General features: G+C 40.3%; 1 protein-coding gene across 1 annotated transcript in view; it reads left to right on the forward strand.

The window, feature by feature from the left end:
- The window catches only part of EYS (eyes shut homolog), an 828,128-nt gene that overhangs the window by 102,705 nt on the left and 706,025 nt on the right, over positions 1 to 19,398 (forward strand). Inside the window, exon 10 of the mRNA XM_061460547.1 lies at positions 11,739 to 11,989. Coding sequence (XP_061316531.1) covers positions 11,739 to 11,989 — 251 coding nt within the window. The remainder of the gene's footprint in view (positions 1 to 11,738; positions 11,990 to 19,398) is intronic.

Below are 19,398 nucleotides of genomic sequence, written 5' to 3' on the forward strand. Positions count from 1 at the left end.
CCCCACCAGACTATTGACAGCATCATTTGAGAGTTCTGAAGGTTTTGAATGGCCTTTGGGTACCCTTGAGACCTGCCTACTGATTGTGATGAGAATCACCATGCTGGCACACATACAGAGTGTGTTTTACCCACGACCATTTTGTCTGATCTTGAAAGTTAAGCAGAGTCAGCTTTGGGTCTTGTCTAGGGTTAGATGACAATATAGGAGGACCAAGAGATTTTCCCTGAGGCTGGACGGTCATGAGTGGCAGGGTGTGTAGGATAGTATGGGCAAGTATCTAGGCCAGTGGGCCCCTCCAGTACTTTGGAACTTCATCAGTGAATAAGTGCAAAATCCAGAAAAATTAGTAAAACACTTAAATGAGGTGTGTCGTCATCCTTGTCATACCAGAGAGGGACAAATCTTGGCAACGTGCTAGGGCTTGGCCTATGCTTACAGAGCCCTGCTCAACAGCATCCAGCACCTTCAAAGGGAAAATATATGTCTCTGGATTTGATGGCAAAGCAACAGACAACGCAGCTACTCCAGCTCCAAATACAGCAGCTACACCAACCATAGTGACAAGTACAGCAGCTACTCAAACTCTGACTACAACAGATAACGCAGCTACTCCCAACTCCAAGTACAACTACACCAACCCCATTGACAAGTACAGTAGCTACTCAAACTCCAACCACAACAGACAGTGCAGCTACTCCAGCTGCAAGCACAGCAGCTACACCAACCCCAGTGACAAGTACAGCAGCTACTCAAACTCTGACTACAACAGACAGCTCAGCTAATCCAATTCCAAGCACAGCAGCTACACCAACCTCAGTGACAAGTACAGCAGCTACCCAAACCCAACAACTGATACTGCAGCCACTCCAACCATAGTGATAATCATTGAATCTAAACCAGAAGAGCTCAGCAGTGACCAGACGAGTTCTGTGGTGTCATCAGCAGACAACAATCCAACACCGCACACTGTCTCCCCTTTTCTGAAAGACTGTTACAAGAGATGGAGCCAGACATCGTGGACTGGATGAACTCAGCAGCTTTATAGGGATTAGTCCATGCACTAAGGAATGATATCTCTTTGTGTATGTGTGTGTATATATATATATATATATATATATACATGAGACAAGAGTGATGGTATATTGAAAATGTGGGAATCTGAGCATGATGTGAATGGTATGGAATAAGGGGTGGATAATGTCCTGGGTTCAGCAGTAGCAGTTATTTTTCTCCTTCTCAGTAGCTGGTGCGGTGCTGTGTTTTTGACTTTCAACCTGGGAGCAGCGCTGATAACACCGGTGTTTTTAGTTGTTGCTAAGTAATGTTTAGTCTGACCAAAGACTTTCTGCCAGAGAGGAGGGGAAGGTGAGAGGAAACAGAGACAGAAAAACCTGACTCAAACTAGCCAAAGAGGTATTCCATATCACAGCAAGTCATGCCCACTAAATAAACTGGGGGCAATTACCCAGAAGGGCTAGATCACTGCTCGGGTTGGGCTGGGTATCGATCAGCCGGTGGTGAGCGTTTGTATTCTCTTCCCTTGTTATTTCCCTTATCATTATTATTATCAGTGGCAGCAGCAGTGGTTTGTGTTATACCTTAGTTACTAGACACTAGTCTCAATCTGTGGGAGTTATTCTTTGGATCCTCCTCCACATCCCTCTGGGAGCAGGGGGAAGAAGGTGGAAGTGTGAGCGAACAGCTGCATGTTTCTGGGTTGCCGGCTGGGCTTAAACCACAACATAGGTATTGACAAAACTGTCAAGTATGTGCTTTCCTTAGTGAGCTGCAACAGGCTGTAGATATTTGAAAATAAGACTCTATGAATTATGGGGAAAAAAAATGTAAAAGGATTTCTTCAATAAGCAGAGTTCAGCTGTTTTCATCAGACTTGAATTTTTTATTTTTCCTCTATAAAAAAACAGAATAACTAAAACCTCTCCATAATGTCTGTAAGTGTATTTTGAAGGGCTTTAATACTATGCTGTGTCCTGTACTTATAAGAACTGTAATTAATATACTTTATTTTTTTCTATTTAGAAAAGTTTGCAACAGCAGACCAAATTAAAATAGAAGTAATTAAAAATTTCTTCCACTCTACCTCTGTTTTTATACAATCATCTGTAATAATAACTAAAATCACCAAATAAGCACAAAAGTACAGATAAGTACATGATTCTCAACATACTGGAGTTAAAATGTCAAAATATGATCCAGTGATTCAATACTAGAGTTGACTGCAAGCTTGCGAAAAAAGAAGGATGTATACTTTATAAGGGTGGCAAAAATGCCTTTTATTTCACTGATAAATCTTTGATTTTCCTGTCTGTATCGTAATGAGAATCCTGATAGATGAGCAAAGCCACGCTTACCTTACAAAATCCACTAGCATTTACTGAGAAATGAGTAGGTCTGAAGACTTCTGGTGAAACAAGAACTTCTGAATTTAGCTTGCTAATCCAGACTCAGGCTACTGACTGAAAACACTTAATTCTTAAAGTCTTTGAAAGGCAAATAAGGTTTGCAGAGCAGTCCGTTTATTTAAGGAACAAGAAAACACACCACTGAGATATAGATCCTAGGTGTGTTAGCCGACACTTTGTTATCAGAGAACCTGACCTCACAAGAACACAACTGGTTATTTTGCAAAGACAATGTGCAGTGTTTAATGTGTAATACCTGCTCTGTTGACAGGGGATTGCTATTTCACAAGGACAGTGAAGCATTTTTAAGTGAACTAAACTATTCCTTCCATAGAAATAATGGTATTTCCCTAGAGTTATTTATTGTCAGCAAGTGAAACAATTTTAATTTCCCATTTGCAACACACCATTAAAACCAAAATAATAGGAGAGGAAATGCTGAACTTCACTACTGTAGTCACCCACATTTTTCAAAAGAGACTTACAATTTGCGTTTTTATCCTAAAATGGCTATCGCTTTTGATAAGGCAGTTATCAAGAACTGTATTTTATGCAAAGCAGTTTTGGGAAGACATACGAAAACTGTCAGCAGATTGTATGGAGAATTAGATGTGTAAGAGTCATTAACAGGCCTACTGAGATCCATTTTTAAAGATGTAATAGTCATTCAAAACATTACTTGCCTTTGTCTTCTTCACTTACTAAGTTAGCCAAAATGTTATGTATTAGTTATCTATTATTATATGGTTTTATTTAGTATAATAAGTGTAAAACTAGACTTTCTCTGAGGTAAGAAAACTTTACTTCTAAGGTAATTATTAAACTTTATTCATAACTTATTGTTCCAGGGGTAGCTTGCTATAATAATGCTAATTATATAATGTTAAGAGCAGGAAAGCCTTGAAGGTATCCAGCTTAGCTTCAAGAACATATCCTTCTTTTAAAGGTCTCATGTTTACAAGCTGTCACGTTCTTCCAGATTGGAAATAAGTGCTCAGCTGTATGTATTTTTTCTAACTTTCTATCTCCTTACCATGGCATATTCTGTTTCTCCTCCCATTTTGAAATGACTTGCAGACAGTAGTGTCACATAATACATGCAGAGAAATTCTTTTGAGTACAGGATGGGGAATTGCTCTGTGTGAAGGAGGGGGACTTTAAAACTATGATAGGGGATAATACCCAGTAAGGCTATATGTCCTGGGTTCAGCAGTAGCAGTCATGTTTCTCCTTCTTGGTAGCTGGTGCAGTGCTGTGTTTTGACTTTCAGCTCGGGAACAGAGCTGATAGCGATGTTTTGGTTTGGCCAAGGACTTTGTGAGCCTCGTGCTCTGCCAGGGAGGAGGGGAAGCCAGGAGGAAGCAGAGACAGGACACCTGACCCAAACTGACCAAAGAGGTATTCCATACCACAGCACGTCATGCCCATGATGTAACTGGGAGTTAGCCGGAAGGGCTGGGAGTCTGCAGGGTTGGAGGAGGTATCGGTCGGTGCTTGGTTGGGCTGAGGGGGGCAAGTTATCGGTCGGCTGGTGGTGAGGTGTTGTATTCCCTTGTTATTTACTTTATCATTATTATCATTAGTGGTAGCAGTAGTGATTTGTGTTATACCTTAGTTACTAAACTGTTCTTATCTCAACCCGTGGGAGTTGCATTCTTTTCGATTCTCCTCTCCATCCCTCCGGGAGCAGGAGGAGGGCAAGAAAGGGGGGGAAGTGAGTGAACGAATTGCCTGACTGGGTTTAAACCACGACAGTTCTTTTTGGCGCCCAACGTGGGGCACGAAGGATTGAGGTAACGACAGATTTGACTGGATTAATAGTCACTCATCACAATGCTGATTTATTGGCTCTCAGAGTTGTTCTTGTTGATCTCACAGCTTCAGAATGTTGTAACTTACGTAGAGCCGGTATTTGCTGTGTCAGTGTTTATCAAGTGTGGGGCCTGGGCTAAGGTTCTTGTCTCACTGTGCTTTATGGCAATGGCTTGTAATACGGGCGGGCCCCAGCAGCAGGGCGGGACGGATGTGGCCGTGGACTTGTACCTGGCCGTCCGGCTGCTCTTCACCGTCCTGGCCCTCACCCTACTCTCCATCCTCGTGAGGCTGCGGAGAGCCGAGGGGGAGCGGCTCCGGGAGCCGGCGGCAGCCGAACCGGCCCGGGAAAGCGGCCCCGGGGACCAAGCGGCGGCGGGAGCGGGGCCAGAGGCCGCGAGGGGACGGCTGCCGGTGGAGGAGGTCGGGGCGGTCGAGGAGCGGAAGGAGGCGGCTGCAGAGCAGCGGGAGAAGGCGGCGGAGGAGCCGAGCCCCGCGGAGGAGCCGAGCCCCGCGGCCGAGCCGAGCCCCGCAGCCGAGCTCAGCCCTGCGACGGCCGAGAGCATTCCCCGGCAGCCGCCCGCCGAGCCCCAGGAGGACGCAGGAGACCACGCAGCATTTCCCAGCAAGGCAGAGGAGGAAGAGCTGGACTCAGGAAAAGAGAAGCTGGCGGTGGGAGAGCCGGCAAGCACAGCAGCAGCACCAGCCCCAGTGACAAGTACAGCAGCATCGTTTGAGAGTTCTGAAGGCTCTGAATGGCCTTTGGGTATCCTTGGGACCTGCCTGCTGATAGTGATGGGGATCAGCATGTTGGCACACACACAGGCTGTGTTCTACCCACCACCATTTTGTCTGATCTCAACAGTTAAGCAGAGTCGGGTTTGGGTCTTGTCTGGGGTTAGACAACAATACAGGGGGACCAAGAGGTTTTCCCCAAGGCTGGACAATCATGAGTGGCAGGGTGTGTGTGACAGTATGGGCAAGTATCTAGTCCACTGGGCCCCTCCAGTGCTTTGGAAGCATCGGAGATGGAAGGCAGCTGTATGGAGTCCCCAACAGAAACTGCTGAAGGGGACAGTGAATTATTTTAAGCCTGGTGGGCCCATGGCACTTCAGGCCATCAGAGCAGAGATGCAACATAGAGATGGACTCATGATCAATGGGTGGACTTAGCAATGGACACTATTGCCCAGGTTATTCACAAGTGTGAACACTGCACACAGTCTCTCCTGCTCTGGAAGACTGTTACAAGAGATGGAGCCTGACATGCACCAGATGGATGCAGCAGCTTTATAGGGACTGGTCCATGCACTAAGATAAGAGTGCCCTGAGATAAGAGTGATGGTATATTGAAAATGTGGGATCTGAGCATGACGTGAATGGTATGGAATAAGGGGTGGATAATGTCCTGGGTTCAGCAGTAGCAGTCATGTTTCTCCTTCTTGGTAGCTGGTTCAGTGCTGTGTTTTGACTTTCAGCTCGGGAACAGAGCTGATAGCGATGTTTTGGTTTGGCCAAGGACTTTGTGAGCCTCATGCTCTGCCAGGGAGGAGGGGAAGCCAGGAGGAAGCAGAGACAGGACACCTGACCCAAACTGACCAAAGAGGTATTCCATACCACAGCACGTCATGCCCAGGATGTAACTGGGAGTTAGCCGGAAGGGCTGGGAGTCTGCAGGGTTGGAGGAGGTATCGGTCGGTGCTTGGTTGGGCTGAGGGGGGCAAGTTATCGGTCGGCTGGTGGTGAGGTGTTGTATTCCCTTGTTATTTACTTTATCATTATTATCATTAGTGGTAGCAGTAGTGATTTGTGTTATACCTTAGTTACTAAACTGTTCTTATCTCAACCCGTGGGAGTTGCATTCTTTTCGATTCTCCTCTCCGTCCCTCCGGGAGCAGGGGGAGGGCAAGAAGGGGGGGAAGTGAGTGAACGAATTGCCTGACTGGGTTTAAACCACGACACTATATAATCACAGTATCACAGTATCACAGTATGCTAGAGGTTGGAAGGGACCTCGAAAGATCAATAAGAGCAACATAAGTCTTAGGAATTTTACTCCTTTGGCTTGGTGAACCATCTGTTACAACTAGAATGGACTCAGTCACACTATCACAAAACCTGTAATCCAAATTAATTATTGCACTGCCAGCTGAGCCTGTGCTGTTTGAGATACCATGACATAAGTGAATCAGCATGTATTTAAAGTGATAACTTCTCCAAAAAGTTACTGATCCTGCCACTGGGTTGGTGGTATAGCTGTCAATATGATGAATCAGGAAGATACAATACAATAGACCGACTGCATCCACATGCCAAAAGAATCTCTTGACCTGTGGTCACATATAAAACAGACTAAAAACAGAGATTCATTACCTCAGTAAATAGACAATGTTGCTACATAAAAAAGTATTTGAATTTTCCTTTCTAAAAAGCTTGGTATTGTTTCATTATGTTATGAGAGAAGAACTGATTTAACATATGTCAACAAGAAGCATTTAATAAATAATTAAAGTGAAAGAATTCTTCAAGGAGTTGATACTCCTGTTTTGCAATCCAAACAGGGGGTTATTACTCTGTTTTCTTCACCTTTGTAAATTTATTCCTTACTATTGCTGTTGTTTGGACAACCAAGATTCTAACCAAAATAACTCCTAATAGATATTTTATTGTAGTCTGTTTAGTGAGGGGGAACAACAGAGGGAAAAGACAGAATTTAAAATTCAATATATTTTCAATTACCTGTCCTATTTCTCCTGTTTTTTCAGTCCAGTCTATTCAGACAAGTTTTAGACATTCCATAGCCCCAGGAAAGCCTTGCAAGAAGGACTGAGAACTATTAGATTAAGACATTTGAAGAAGCTGTATTCTGGAATTTACCACTATTTAAACTAATATGTTTTAAAACTTATTTTAGTGCATAGCTATAGCACTGAAGTCAGCATTTCATGAGCCTTTATACAAGAAAACTTCCAATTAAGAAGCTGGATTCGGTGTACAGTACAGCTTGAACTGCCAGCTCATTTTTCAGTATTCAGTACATAAATTTCAGTATGCATAATTTAATCTCAATTAATCTCACTAGGAAAGAGTAAAGCCTTACCTAGTGACACATTGTTAAATAAAATGTTTTAGAATGCAAGATACTTCTTTGCATGATGCCAGCAAGAGTATGAAAAATAAACATAATTTAGATAACTTTTCTGTATCATAAAATTTAACTCTTCTATTACTTCATTCATCCTTGACTTTTTCTATTTTCTGCCAGATGGATAAATGAGGCTGTTAGATTACATTGTTTTTTTAATACCTAATTTTCCATTTTTAAATTTATTCATCCTGTATTATATATGCAATTTGACTTCAGGACCTATTTGACAGTGTCATTTGAAGTTAGTACTATGATATACACAGTTTTCTGTAGCAATGACAGGGTTCTTTCACTAGAGAAAGAAGAAAAATACTTTCCCTTGCTTTGCTACAACTCCAGAAGGTAGGTGAATATATGTTTCAATTTCGTGGTGGATATCTGTAATGAATTATACAACAGCTTTTCTGCAATGCCTACAGATGCTTACAAAAAGCCAAAGTGAAACTTTGAAAAATAACCTTTTCATTCATTTTATGAATGTGTGTGAGTTCATACTTCAACTAGAAAAGAAAATACTAAATAGTGAGTAAATGCAGTTAATCTCTTTGGACAACTGTAATTTAAACCCCCAGACATCTATTAAAAAAACAAAGTACAGAGATACTGGGAAGTCTTTGCTAATACCAGGCTTCAATGAGCCAATATGCCTTCTGTCTCAAGATACACAATAGGTAGCTGGGTCATCTCCTAGCACAAATCAACGTAACCAAATCTTCAATGTTTTTTGTCTTTTTTTAGTCCTTTTGAGCATTCATCTGTTGTACACAGTTACTTACTCAACCGCACAAGTCGTACTACATCTCTTCAGTGCAGGCAGTCTGTGGTGACACTGTGACAGCTGCCCTGCCTGGACTAACTAGGAGGGACTTGCATACCTGCACACCTGCTGTTCTAGACCTCTGGTGCTAAGTTATATCCCACTCCATATTGCTAGGAATGTATTGCAGATATTCCATAACCATCTGAATGTATGTAACGTTCCTTCTTAGACTAAATTCCATGCCTTATTTATCTGCATCTCCATTTAACATTTATTTTACATGCATATCAAATTACAGTGCAGTGTTAACTGGATTTAAGCATTGGAGTAGCAACATACTGTCATCTGCATGGTGCATGTGAGAGCAAAGCAATCTACAGAAGGATAACAGTGGCTTGTGTTTGGTATACACTAAATACTAGAATCCATGTTTGTAGCAAAAGAATTGAGGTATTGGTTTCCCTTCCCAGGATCTGTTAAAATCTTGATACAGGCAAAAGAGACTACGGAGAAGCTAGAAAATTGCTGTTATTCCCATTAATGTTAATACAAAACTTCCTCATATTTACCTTTTCCTTGGTGCCATGTTTATCCTTTCAATGTGTCCCCAGTTTATAAAGTTGATGTTTTAGTCTTCCTTAAGAAAGTAGTTGGCGGCGTCATTAGGATCTCCTGGCCTTTTGGTAGGAGGTGTCCCACACTCCCCAGAGGGGTCACTCCCAGAACTGAAGCTGGAGCAGGGAAGGCAGCAGTGACTGAGCCCTGTTGAAATCCAGATCAGGCCATAGTGAGGCTGAGCCCCAGCACACAGCTGGGGCATCCTTCTGATAACGTGTCCTGGGTTCAGCAGTAGCAGTCATTTTTTCTCCTTCTTAGAAGCTGGTGCAGTGCTGTGGTTTTGACTTTCAGCCTGGAAACAGCACTGATAACACCGATGTTTTTAGTTGTTGCTCAGTAATGTTTACTCTAACCAAGGACTTTCTGAGTCTCATACTCTGCCAGGGAGAAGCAGAAGCCAGGAGGAAACAGAAACAGGACACCTGACCCAAACTAGCCAATGAGATATTCCATACCACAGCACGTCATGTGGGCATGTAAACTGAGAGTTACCCGGAAGGGCTAGTTCACTGCTTGGTCGGGCTGGGTACCGACGGGTGGTATTGTATTCTCTTCCCTTATTATTTCCCTTATCATTATTATTATTGGTGGTAGCAGTAGTGGTTTTGTGTTGTACCTTAGTTACTGGCCTGTTCTTATCTCAGTCCGTGGGAGTTACATTCTTTCGATTCCCCCTGTCCCTCCGGGAACAGGGTGGGGGGGAAGCAAGGCGGGGGGAATGAGCGAGCGAGACTGTGTGGCTGATCGAGTTTAAACCATGACATAAGGGCAAAAAACAAGTTTTCTGAGCTAGAGATTCACTCACAAATAGAAACTCTGGTATTATAGGTATCTGTATATTTTTTCTTTTTTAATTTATTGTAGAGAAACAGTTTAGCTTTGCAGCAAATTAAAACTGCAAATCAATCCATGATTCAAAGCTTTTGACATCATGTTCAGTATTTTAGTGCTGCTGAAATATTAATGGAAGGTCATATTCATTAAAATCTAATGTGGTGATTGTATTTTTCCTGCTACAAGTGTAGTAGACTTAATTACTTTTAGATCATTGGTCTTGATATTATTTCTAAGACAGGCAGGAAAAGATATTTGAAGTTCAGCTGTGTCAGTGTTACGCCAGCAGAGTTTTTATCAAAACTGTGTTCAAGACCCATTTCATAGATTGACTTAGAGATGAAATGATAACATTTATTAAACACCTTGTATCATTTAGAATCTTGTAAAAATGTTAAGGCTGAAAATAAGAGCAATCAGATGCTGATATTCAAAGCCTACAGAGCAGTACTGACACTATTATACGGTAAATTTAAGAACTATGCATAGAGCAATCCATGTTGGCCTTGTACATAGTACTATTGAATATATAATGCAAGTACTAACTAGTACATGTTAATGTTATTACATTAACAAAATATGCACCAAACTCAAAGACCTGACTAGTTTAGACTTTTACCACATAAAAATGGCAGTATTGAAAAATAGACACATTATAAAGTGCAGATTTTAAATAAAGACCAATAATAACCTATGCATTTAAATATTATTTAGCCTTCCTTTGTGGATTTTCTGTATATGATGTTATGTACTAAAGTTATGTGTAAGCATGCCAGTAGAATTTTATGTAGATTATTATAAATTATATTTATAAGGAATTTGTTGGACTTTTAGATCCCTCACCTCTAAACTTCAGTCTGGATTATAAACAAATTAATAATTTTTCACTGGTTTAATCCTCAACACATAGTAAGAGATTAAATTGTTACTAAGGGGGCCAGAGTTCTCCTGTTTGCATTGATATACGACTAACAGAACAAAACCTCTTTCTGTACTATTAGTTTGTAGTTTTACATTGTTCTAGGCCATTGCCACAGATTTGGGCTTGACTAGCAGCATAGGTCAGCCACTTTGTTTCATGTGACATGAAGATCCATGACATTAATTTTGAAATTACATTCCTACTACCATGCTGTCTATGATTTTATAGGATCCTTTCTGTACATGGTATCTTTCTCCTACTGACTTACAGTTACTAATTACAATTATATAAATTACCTAAGTAGGATTTCCACAATTCTAACACAAAAATATAGGGATAATAAAGAAACAAACAGCCACATGAACATTATCTTCTGTTAAAAATAAATAAAAAAGAAACTTTCTGCCAGATGGATCAGTAGGGAGCATTGCTATAATCAAGCCTTCCTTAACTTGTTAGTTCTTTCCAGCTTCCAAATAACATTTATGTGGATCAGGAATATGTAAGATTATTGTAAGATTTTCTCCTCCCCTGGAAGGAGACCTCTGGACATGATAAGGAGAGGATCAATCAAAGAAAGGGATTTTCTTATTTTATGATATGTGGATCAGCTGTGGAACAATCCACCTTGAATTTTCATTCACACACTTCAAAAATAAAAAAAATGGAAGCACAAAAGAAGCCATCTCCAGTCTTATACAATTTGTATATCATCCTACATTGTGGGGAAGAGATATCTTGCTTAAGTTATATAAAATTTGTAGATTGTTGGGGTTTTTGGTCAGTTACAGAATGAAATTGTAAACTTGGTTTCTAATGATAAAGCATTTTTATACCGATTTTATGTCCAGAGGAAGCAAGATGTAATATTGTTTTTTTTTCTTTTTAATATTATAGCAAGCAACTAATAATTTTCAGAAAAGAATTCATAAGATGCATCAAGTTCATTGTTTATAAGAGTTTTCTATTTAAATATTTTCATTGGAAGCTTCATATTAAAAGCTATATAGCTAAAATTTTACTATTGTGCAGTTTCTTTTAATTATTGCAAGCAGTCTATGTAAAACAAAGCTTACTGACTAATCAAAGGTAAAGAAAGAAGATTAAAAAATTTCAATTAATTTGTGAGAAATTCAAAGTGAAAATAATGTTAACATTAGTCATTAGTGACCCATATATTCAAGATTTCTTTTTACCCTCCTCTCGTCTCGATAACAGGTGCATATGTCCCCTTGGTTACACTGGCACATTTTGTGAACATGCTAGCAACTGCGTTGGAAACCAGTGCTCCAAATATGGTTTCTGCCAGGACCACTTGCATAATTACAGCTGTATTTGTGTGCCTGGATATGAAGGACCCTTCTGTGAAGTTGAAATTAATGAGTGCTCAAGTTCACCTTGCAGAAATGGAGCTACCTGCATGGATTTAATTGACCATTTTTCATGTCAGTGTGCTGCTGGGTTCAAAGGTAAGTTTTCTCTTTTGAAGTGACTTGTGCTACAGATGTGATTGTCCAGTTATGTGTAAGAGATGTATATATGATTGCATAATAACAATTTTTAATATATGTAAAAATATGTATCAGTTTGAATGAATTAGCATGGAGGTGCTTAGATTGTGTCTTCTAATTGTTTCTCAGGTGACTTTCCCTCCACTAAATATACAATTCTGAGTATAAGTTTTTGTGCTTTTGTAAAAAAAAAAGATCAAGTTCCAAACCATGGTTTTAATTGTATTTTTTTTGATTTTGCTGTTATTCAGCCTCTCCATGTCCGTCTCATGGATTTAGTCAGCACAGACTCATATGAACAAATGTTTTGGTATTGAACAGGAAAATCTAAGTGTGAGGAGGAATGAGATCAGCAGTATCATCTCTTGTCGTATATGGAATATAAATAGCTATATTTGAGTGAGTTGTTCAGACTCCTGTTCTGCTCAGCCGAGATAGGGCATCTGCCTATCTTGGACATCTGTTCTAGGATGAGATACACTGTAGATTTCTGCATTGCGTAAACGAATCCCACACAATCTGATAATGTGCTTACCTTAAGTTCCTGTTTTCTGTTTTGTGTGAATACCCTGATACAAAGAGTATGTGTAGGAGGCAGAAAATAATTTTGGATTCAGCAATTCTGAAGTGTTGCATTCCCAGTCTGTAGTCCAAATCATTGAACAAAAGCATTAATGCTCTGAATGCTTCTCTATCTTTATTGACAATCTTGGTACACTACCACAAGAAAGACAAAAATAAATAGTATAGTATGTACAGTATCATCTGTACTAACTAGTCATTACTTACAGCTTCTTCTTCAAGCTGCTGAGGGCTTTTGTTCCAATTCAGGGAACATGCATACTACTAGACTTGTAAGTCCCAGTTAAACCACTGAGATAACACATGTATTTGGATTTTGCTGGGTCACTGCCGCAGTACTGAGCTACAAAGTAACTATAACTTCAGTGCAAATTTTCATTATAAATTCTGCCCAGCAACACTTACTTTTAATATTTCAGCACTAACATTTTTAATTTTAAATACATTTATATTCCTTTACATTATATACATTTATGTATGTGAATTACATTTGCAGATTTGTTGGTCTGGAGTTGAGTCTATAATTTCTTGGGCATTTTAAAACATATTTAATAAAAGATGATGCATCATCTTCTCTTCTGGAAGGCATGCTAAGGCACATGAAAATCAACAAGGTGCTTGGTGACAGCCAGCATGGCTTCACTAAGGGGAAATCCTGCCTGACCAATTTGGTGGCCTTATGGACAGGGGTAGAGCAGTTGATGTCATCTACCTGGACTTGTGCGAAGTGTTCGACACTGTCCCACACGACATCCTTGTCTCTAAATTGGAGCGACATCAATTTGATGGATGGACCACTCGGTGGATAAAGAACTGGCTGGACGGCTGCATGCAAAGAGTTGTGGTCAATGGCTCAATGTCCAGCTGGAGACCAGTAACGAGTGGTGTGGTGCAGGGATTGGTGTTGGGACTGGTCTTGTTCAACATCTTTGTCGCTGACATGGACAGTGGGATTGAGTGCCCTCAGCAAGTTTGCCAATGACACCAAGCTATGTGGTTTTGTTGATACACTGGATACACTGGAATGCCATCCCCAAGAGGGACCTTGACACACTTGTGAGGTGGGCTGCTGCCAACCTCATGAGGTTTAACCATGCCAAGTGCAAGGTCCTACACCTGGGTCGGAGCAATCCCAGGCACAGCTACAGGTTGGGCAGAGAAGAGATTCAAAGCAGCCCAGCGGAGAAGGACTTGGAGGTGTTGGTTGATGAGAAAATGAACATGAGCTGGCAGTGTGCCCTTGCAGCCCAGAAAGCCAACCGTATACTGGGCTGCATCAAAAGCAGCATGACCAGTAGGTCGAAGGAGGTGATCCTGCCTCTCTACTCTGCTCTTGTGAGACCTCACCTGGAGTATTGTGTGCAGTTCTAGTGTTCTCAACATAAAAAGGACATGGAACTGTTGGAACAAGTCCAGAGAAGGGCCACAAGGATGATCAGGGGACTGGAGCACCTCCCGTATGAAGACGGGCTGAGGAAGTTGGGGCTATTCCAGCTGGAGAAGAGAAGGTTGTGTGGAGACCTCTTAGCAGCCTTCCAGTATCTGAAGGGGGGCTATAGGGATGCTGGAGAGGGACTCTTCATTAGGGACTGTAGTGACAGGACAAGGGGTAATGGGTTAAAACTTAAACAGGGGAAGTTTAGGTTGGATATAAGGAGGAAATTCTTTCCTGTTAGGGTGGTGAGGCCCTGGAATAGGTTGCCCAGGGAGGTTGTGAATGCTCCATCCCTGGCAGTGTTCAAGGCCAGGCTGGACGAGGCCTTGGGTGATATGATTTAGCGTAAGGTGTCCCTGCCCATGGCAGGGGGGTTGGAACTAGATGATCTTAAGGTCCTTTCCAACCCTAATTATTCTATGATTCTATGATTCTATTGCTATCTTAGCAATTCCATTTTCGTATAGTCTCAAGATTTATGATCCTGGGACATTTTCCAGCATAGAACAGCTTTGGTGCATGTTACAAATCAGTGAAGAGCATGTAATTCTGAAAAAAAATCCACATTTATTTTCATCTATTTTGTGTGTGTGTTTGCTGTGTCCTTTATCTGTAATTCAGGTTTTACATATCCAGATATAGTACTTTTTTTTCTTTCATAAATAGTGAATTCACTTTCAGATGAAATATTAAAGGCAATAGTAAATAAAGAAGTTATTGTTGCCCAGGACCCTGTAAATCTTTGGGGAACTATCATACTTTGTGAACTAGTATTTATAGATTTGCAAATAAGCCACTGAGTTCCCAGTCACCAGCTTGTTTTCTCTCCTGCTAATGAATAAATCCCTGAATGCTCTTTGATATAACATTAGAATCAGTTTTTATTTCAGAAGCAAAATTTTGCGTAGAGAACTCATAGCTGTCTTCTCTCTCTAGATGATTGATCTGATGTCTATCAGCATTTCTAAAACACATTACATTGTATTAGCTAGGGACCCCTTAGGCACTTTTCATAAAAAATCCAAGGCTTGGTTATTTGCACAGTAAAAACAAGTACTTTATAACATCATGTACCAAGTATTTTCTTTTGAACTATAAACTGTACGTGTGATTGAAACTTTAAAATGGATATACTTCATGACTGGAGTGCTCTCCACTGCCTGGAAAAGAATTTGGCCTATAGCAAACCTGGAAATTTACAGTATGATGTTTAAAAACTGAATCAGAATCATAGAATAGTTAAGGTTGGAAAGGACCTTAAGATCACCTAGTTCCAACTCTCCTGCCATGTTCAGGGACACCTTCCACTAGACCATGTTGCCCAAGGCCCTGTCCAACCTGGCCTTGAATTACAGATAAATGAATTCAAAGTGAATGAGTGAGCCTAGTGGAGGCAGTGCAGTCACTAAGGAAACTATAGCCCGGCAGCATGTAAACAGGTCAGGCAGATTCAAGGGCTAGTAACAAGGTCCCTCATAAGCCCCAGGCATTGCAAGCGGTGAACAAAGTGCAGGGTCATAGAATCATAGAACAGTTAGGGTTGGAAAGGACCTTAAGATCATCAAGTTCCAATCCCCTGTCATGAGCAGGGACACCTCACACTAAACCATGTCACCGAAGGCTCTGTCCAACCTGACCTTGAACATTGACAGGGATGGAGCATTCACAACTTCCTTGGGCAACCCATTCCAGTGCCTCACCACCCTCACAGTAAAGAATTTCCTCCTTATATCCAATCTAAACTTCCCCTGTTTAAGTTTTAACCCGTTACCCCTTGTCCTATCACTACAGTCCCTAATGAAGAGTTCCTCCCCAGCATCCTTACAGGCCCCCTTCAGATACTGGAAGGCTGCTATGAGGTCTCCACGCAGCCTTCTCTTCTCCAGGCTGAACAGCCCCAACTTTCTCAGCCTGTCTTCATACAGGAGGTGCTCCAGTCCCCTAATCATCCTCGTGGCTCTCCTCTGACTTGTTCCAACACTTCCGTGCCCTTTTTATGTTGAGGACACCAGAACTGCACATGATACTCCAAGTGAGGTCTCAGGAGAGCAGAGTAGATGGAGGCAAGTTAGACGTAACAGGAGACAAGACCAGAGACAACACTATGATATACATACAAGGAATCCATTCAAAAAGAAAAATTGTTTATAGTGTGGGCTGAAGTCTGTTCTTGAGACAGGGCCAAAGTCAGGAAATAGCGCATCTACAGAACAGCTCAGGCCAGATCTGAGTGCCTACAGCTGGGTGGAGCTGAGCTGAAGTGATGCTCGTTGGACAATGGGCTGATTGTATGGGAAGGTCACCCATGGGGCTGCTTAGGGAAATTAGGGACTACTAGTGATCTCAAGGTACTGATATCTGCTTATATTATCAGAGTCACCTGATACTATAAAAGTATTCCGCTGCACGAAGGAAGGCATTTGGGCTCAGTTGGTTAGTTCACACACTCTTTCTGTGTTTGAAGTACCTGCTTCATTTCCATTCATACAGTTCCTATTTGAATAGGGCGAGGCCATCCTGTGAGTACAGCTCATGTCTGCTTCCACATCTCCACCACCAAACAGGTCTAAGTTGGGTGTGTGACTCAGGGTATAGGGCAGTGCAGCCTCTCTGGTCACTCTGGCTGGCTTTTTCTGCCAGGGGAGACTGATTATCCTTAGTACCCTTTGCCAGTGCAGCTAGCCTGTCAGATGTACAGTGTAATCCCATGGAGAGAGATGAGGTGGGCTCTCAGCAGATTATGGAGTTGAAGAGCCACAGACTTTCTCCAAGTTAAAATTCTTTCAGGGAATCTAAGACAGTGAAGTGGTTTAAGACAAGATCATATAAATCAGTTTCAATCTCGAATAAGAGTTCATAGAAAGGTTTACGCTATATGAGGTAAATAATAATAAATAATTATAAAATTATTTGAGCGGTACCCTTTTGGATTTTTAACTGCTGTGATTTCTTGCACACTAAAGAAAAAATCCCCCAAAACAACAAAGGACCAAGTGTGTAGTACAGCAAAGCTAAGAAAGGGAAATGCTAAATTCATGGAGGCCACACTTGGAACTGTCTTCCCTTTTTCACAACTGCATTTTCTGCAAACCCAATGTTATGTTACTGAGGTTGATGCCTTTCTTATCTAACACAGTAACTTACTTTGCCTAAAAAACAAGAGTTATAACATGTGTTCTCAGGTACATGACCTGAATGCTTTATGTATGTTTTACAGAATGGTAGACACCGAGGCAACCATTCAACCTTCAAATACATTGTTACTGGTTTGGGTACTAGTTGAACTTTAAAAAGCTCCTGTTTTTTTAGCGGTACTTGTTTAAGATTACATGAAGTGGAATTCTAAATAATTTGCTTTTCATCAAATCAGGGAATATAAAAATTCAGCTTATGTCTTGAAGTAATTTCTCCTCAACAATAGAGTTTTAGTTAAAAAAAAAAAATTAAAAATTCTTAGACATCCTTTTACTAATTGTGCCCATTCTGTCTGTCTTTGCATTGTCAAACTTCGTATTCCATTATGTCTATAAAACCAAAGTTCGTATAAAGAGTAAGTAAAGTTTTTATTTTGATACTTGTACTTCATAATGTGTTTCATAATTCAGATAGAGATATTTATAATAGTGGTGGCAGTGAGATACTTATATATAATGTTTATTACATTGAGAAAATAAGCTCTCAAATTAATTCCAGTTTGGTACTAATGTCTGAATATTGTACTTATATATGAAGTTAAATTTATTCTGATATATAAAATCAGTTTTGTGGATATTCTGCAAAATCTAAAAATATTTCCATTGGTTCAAAGTTTGAACTTAAGCTCTTTAAGTTAAGCAAAAGTAGTGATTTACAGTAAAGTGATTTACAGCAAAGTGATTTACAGCAGTAATGCTAGTGGAGGACTAAATATCTTTGCTAAATTTTTTAGCATGTACCTACTCAGATCCTCAGGCTTTTCTCAAGATTTTTGTGCTCCTGCAGAATAACATTTGTGTGTCATCAGTGTGCCTGTATAAAATGTTTCGGTTAAGCATAAGGCTATGCAATTTGTAAGAGTGACAGACTTTCCTAAGCAGCTGTAATTATTTGTTTTGTATCATAAGAACTGCATTTTTTTACAGGATAAGACACACTGTAGAGTTACTAGAATTGGCTCCTAATAAATTTTAACATTCTCTTTGTACTTCAGAATTTGGTGAAATGATCCCAGTAAATTGTTTAGGAATTCAGACCTTATTTAGGATTTATTAAATAACTAATTAAATATTGCATTTTACTGCTAATTATGTTTGGATGTGTTGCATTAATATTAAGCGTAAAAGTGTAAAAGTGGAAAATATTTACATTAACATACTTTAATGTTGAAAGTAATTTGTAGCTAATTAGTGATTTTTATGAGATTTTCAAAGAAGGTCCTCATCACGCATTTCAAACAGTTGAGATTAGTTGCATACTGGGAAAAAAAAGGGTTTTCTGTACTTTTCCAGCTTTCTTCATGTCTCAAATACTCAGAAAATATGGCCTCATGGTAGCTTCATAAGTTTTTTTTGTTCTCTCTGAAATATTGTTGAACTTCTGTCCATATATTGCCTTTGTACTCTGAGATCATGAATTGCTACATTTCCCTAGCAACTGTTCGCAAGCAGATTTGGGACATGCCTTTTGTCAGGTGCAACTACCAGTTTAATGGCACTCCATGTTATGGCACATAACCAGAAGACTTAGTTACTGTCTACAACACACAAAATTCAGTTGTCTTTATTTTCACTACATGTGCATTTGACTGCCAGAAATCGCACTAAAACATGAAGGCTTTTCCAAGTTTTAACATGATTCATAGGTAAAAATTCTCGTCTCCTAGCCTTTTCTGAAATGTAAAGAACTACCCAAGACTGCATTGTTAGCTTTTAGATGGAAAACAGTATTGGTTTTTCATAGCTGCATAAAGTGTATTTTTCAGTACCCAAATAGAAAAATCAGAAAGAAAACGAAAGTGATCCTGAAGGAATGGTAACAGAGATGCATAGAAACTAAAGTCTTAGCTGTGTATGCCAATAATACTGTAAGTTAGTCAGGAATAAAATCAGTGATCTGTATTTAATGTGTTAACAGCATTTTCAACTGGAATATTTCAGATATCTGTTAGCATGACTTGTAAATCAGTCAGTGGTTTTCACAAGTATTTTCATCACTGAGAGGTATTCTCAGTGCTTGATAACTCAGATGAGGCTGAGTGGCATGTAATTGCTTCTTTGTCAACTGAAGTAATTCAGCTGTAATAACAGCCTCCAGCATAAAATCATCACCTTTGTTAATAGAGCAGGGCTTTTTTTCCCCCCATTTCCTTGTT

The sequence above is a fragment of the Pezoporus flaviventris genome, unplaced genomic scaffold (assembly GCF_033815535.1).
Source record: "Pezoporus flaviventris isolate CSIRO_AGI_PZ_B2104156 unplaced genomic scaffold, CSIRO_AGI_Pfla_v1 ptg000031l, whole genome shotgun sequence".
NCBI lineage: Eukaryota > Metazoa > Chordata > Aves > Psittaciformes > Psittacidae > Pezoporus > Pezoporus flaviventris.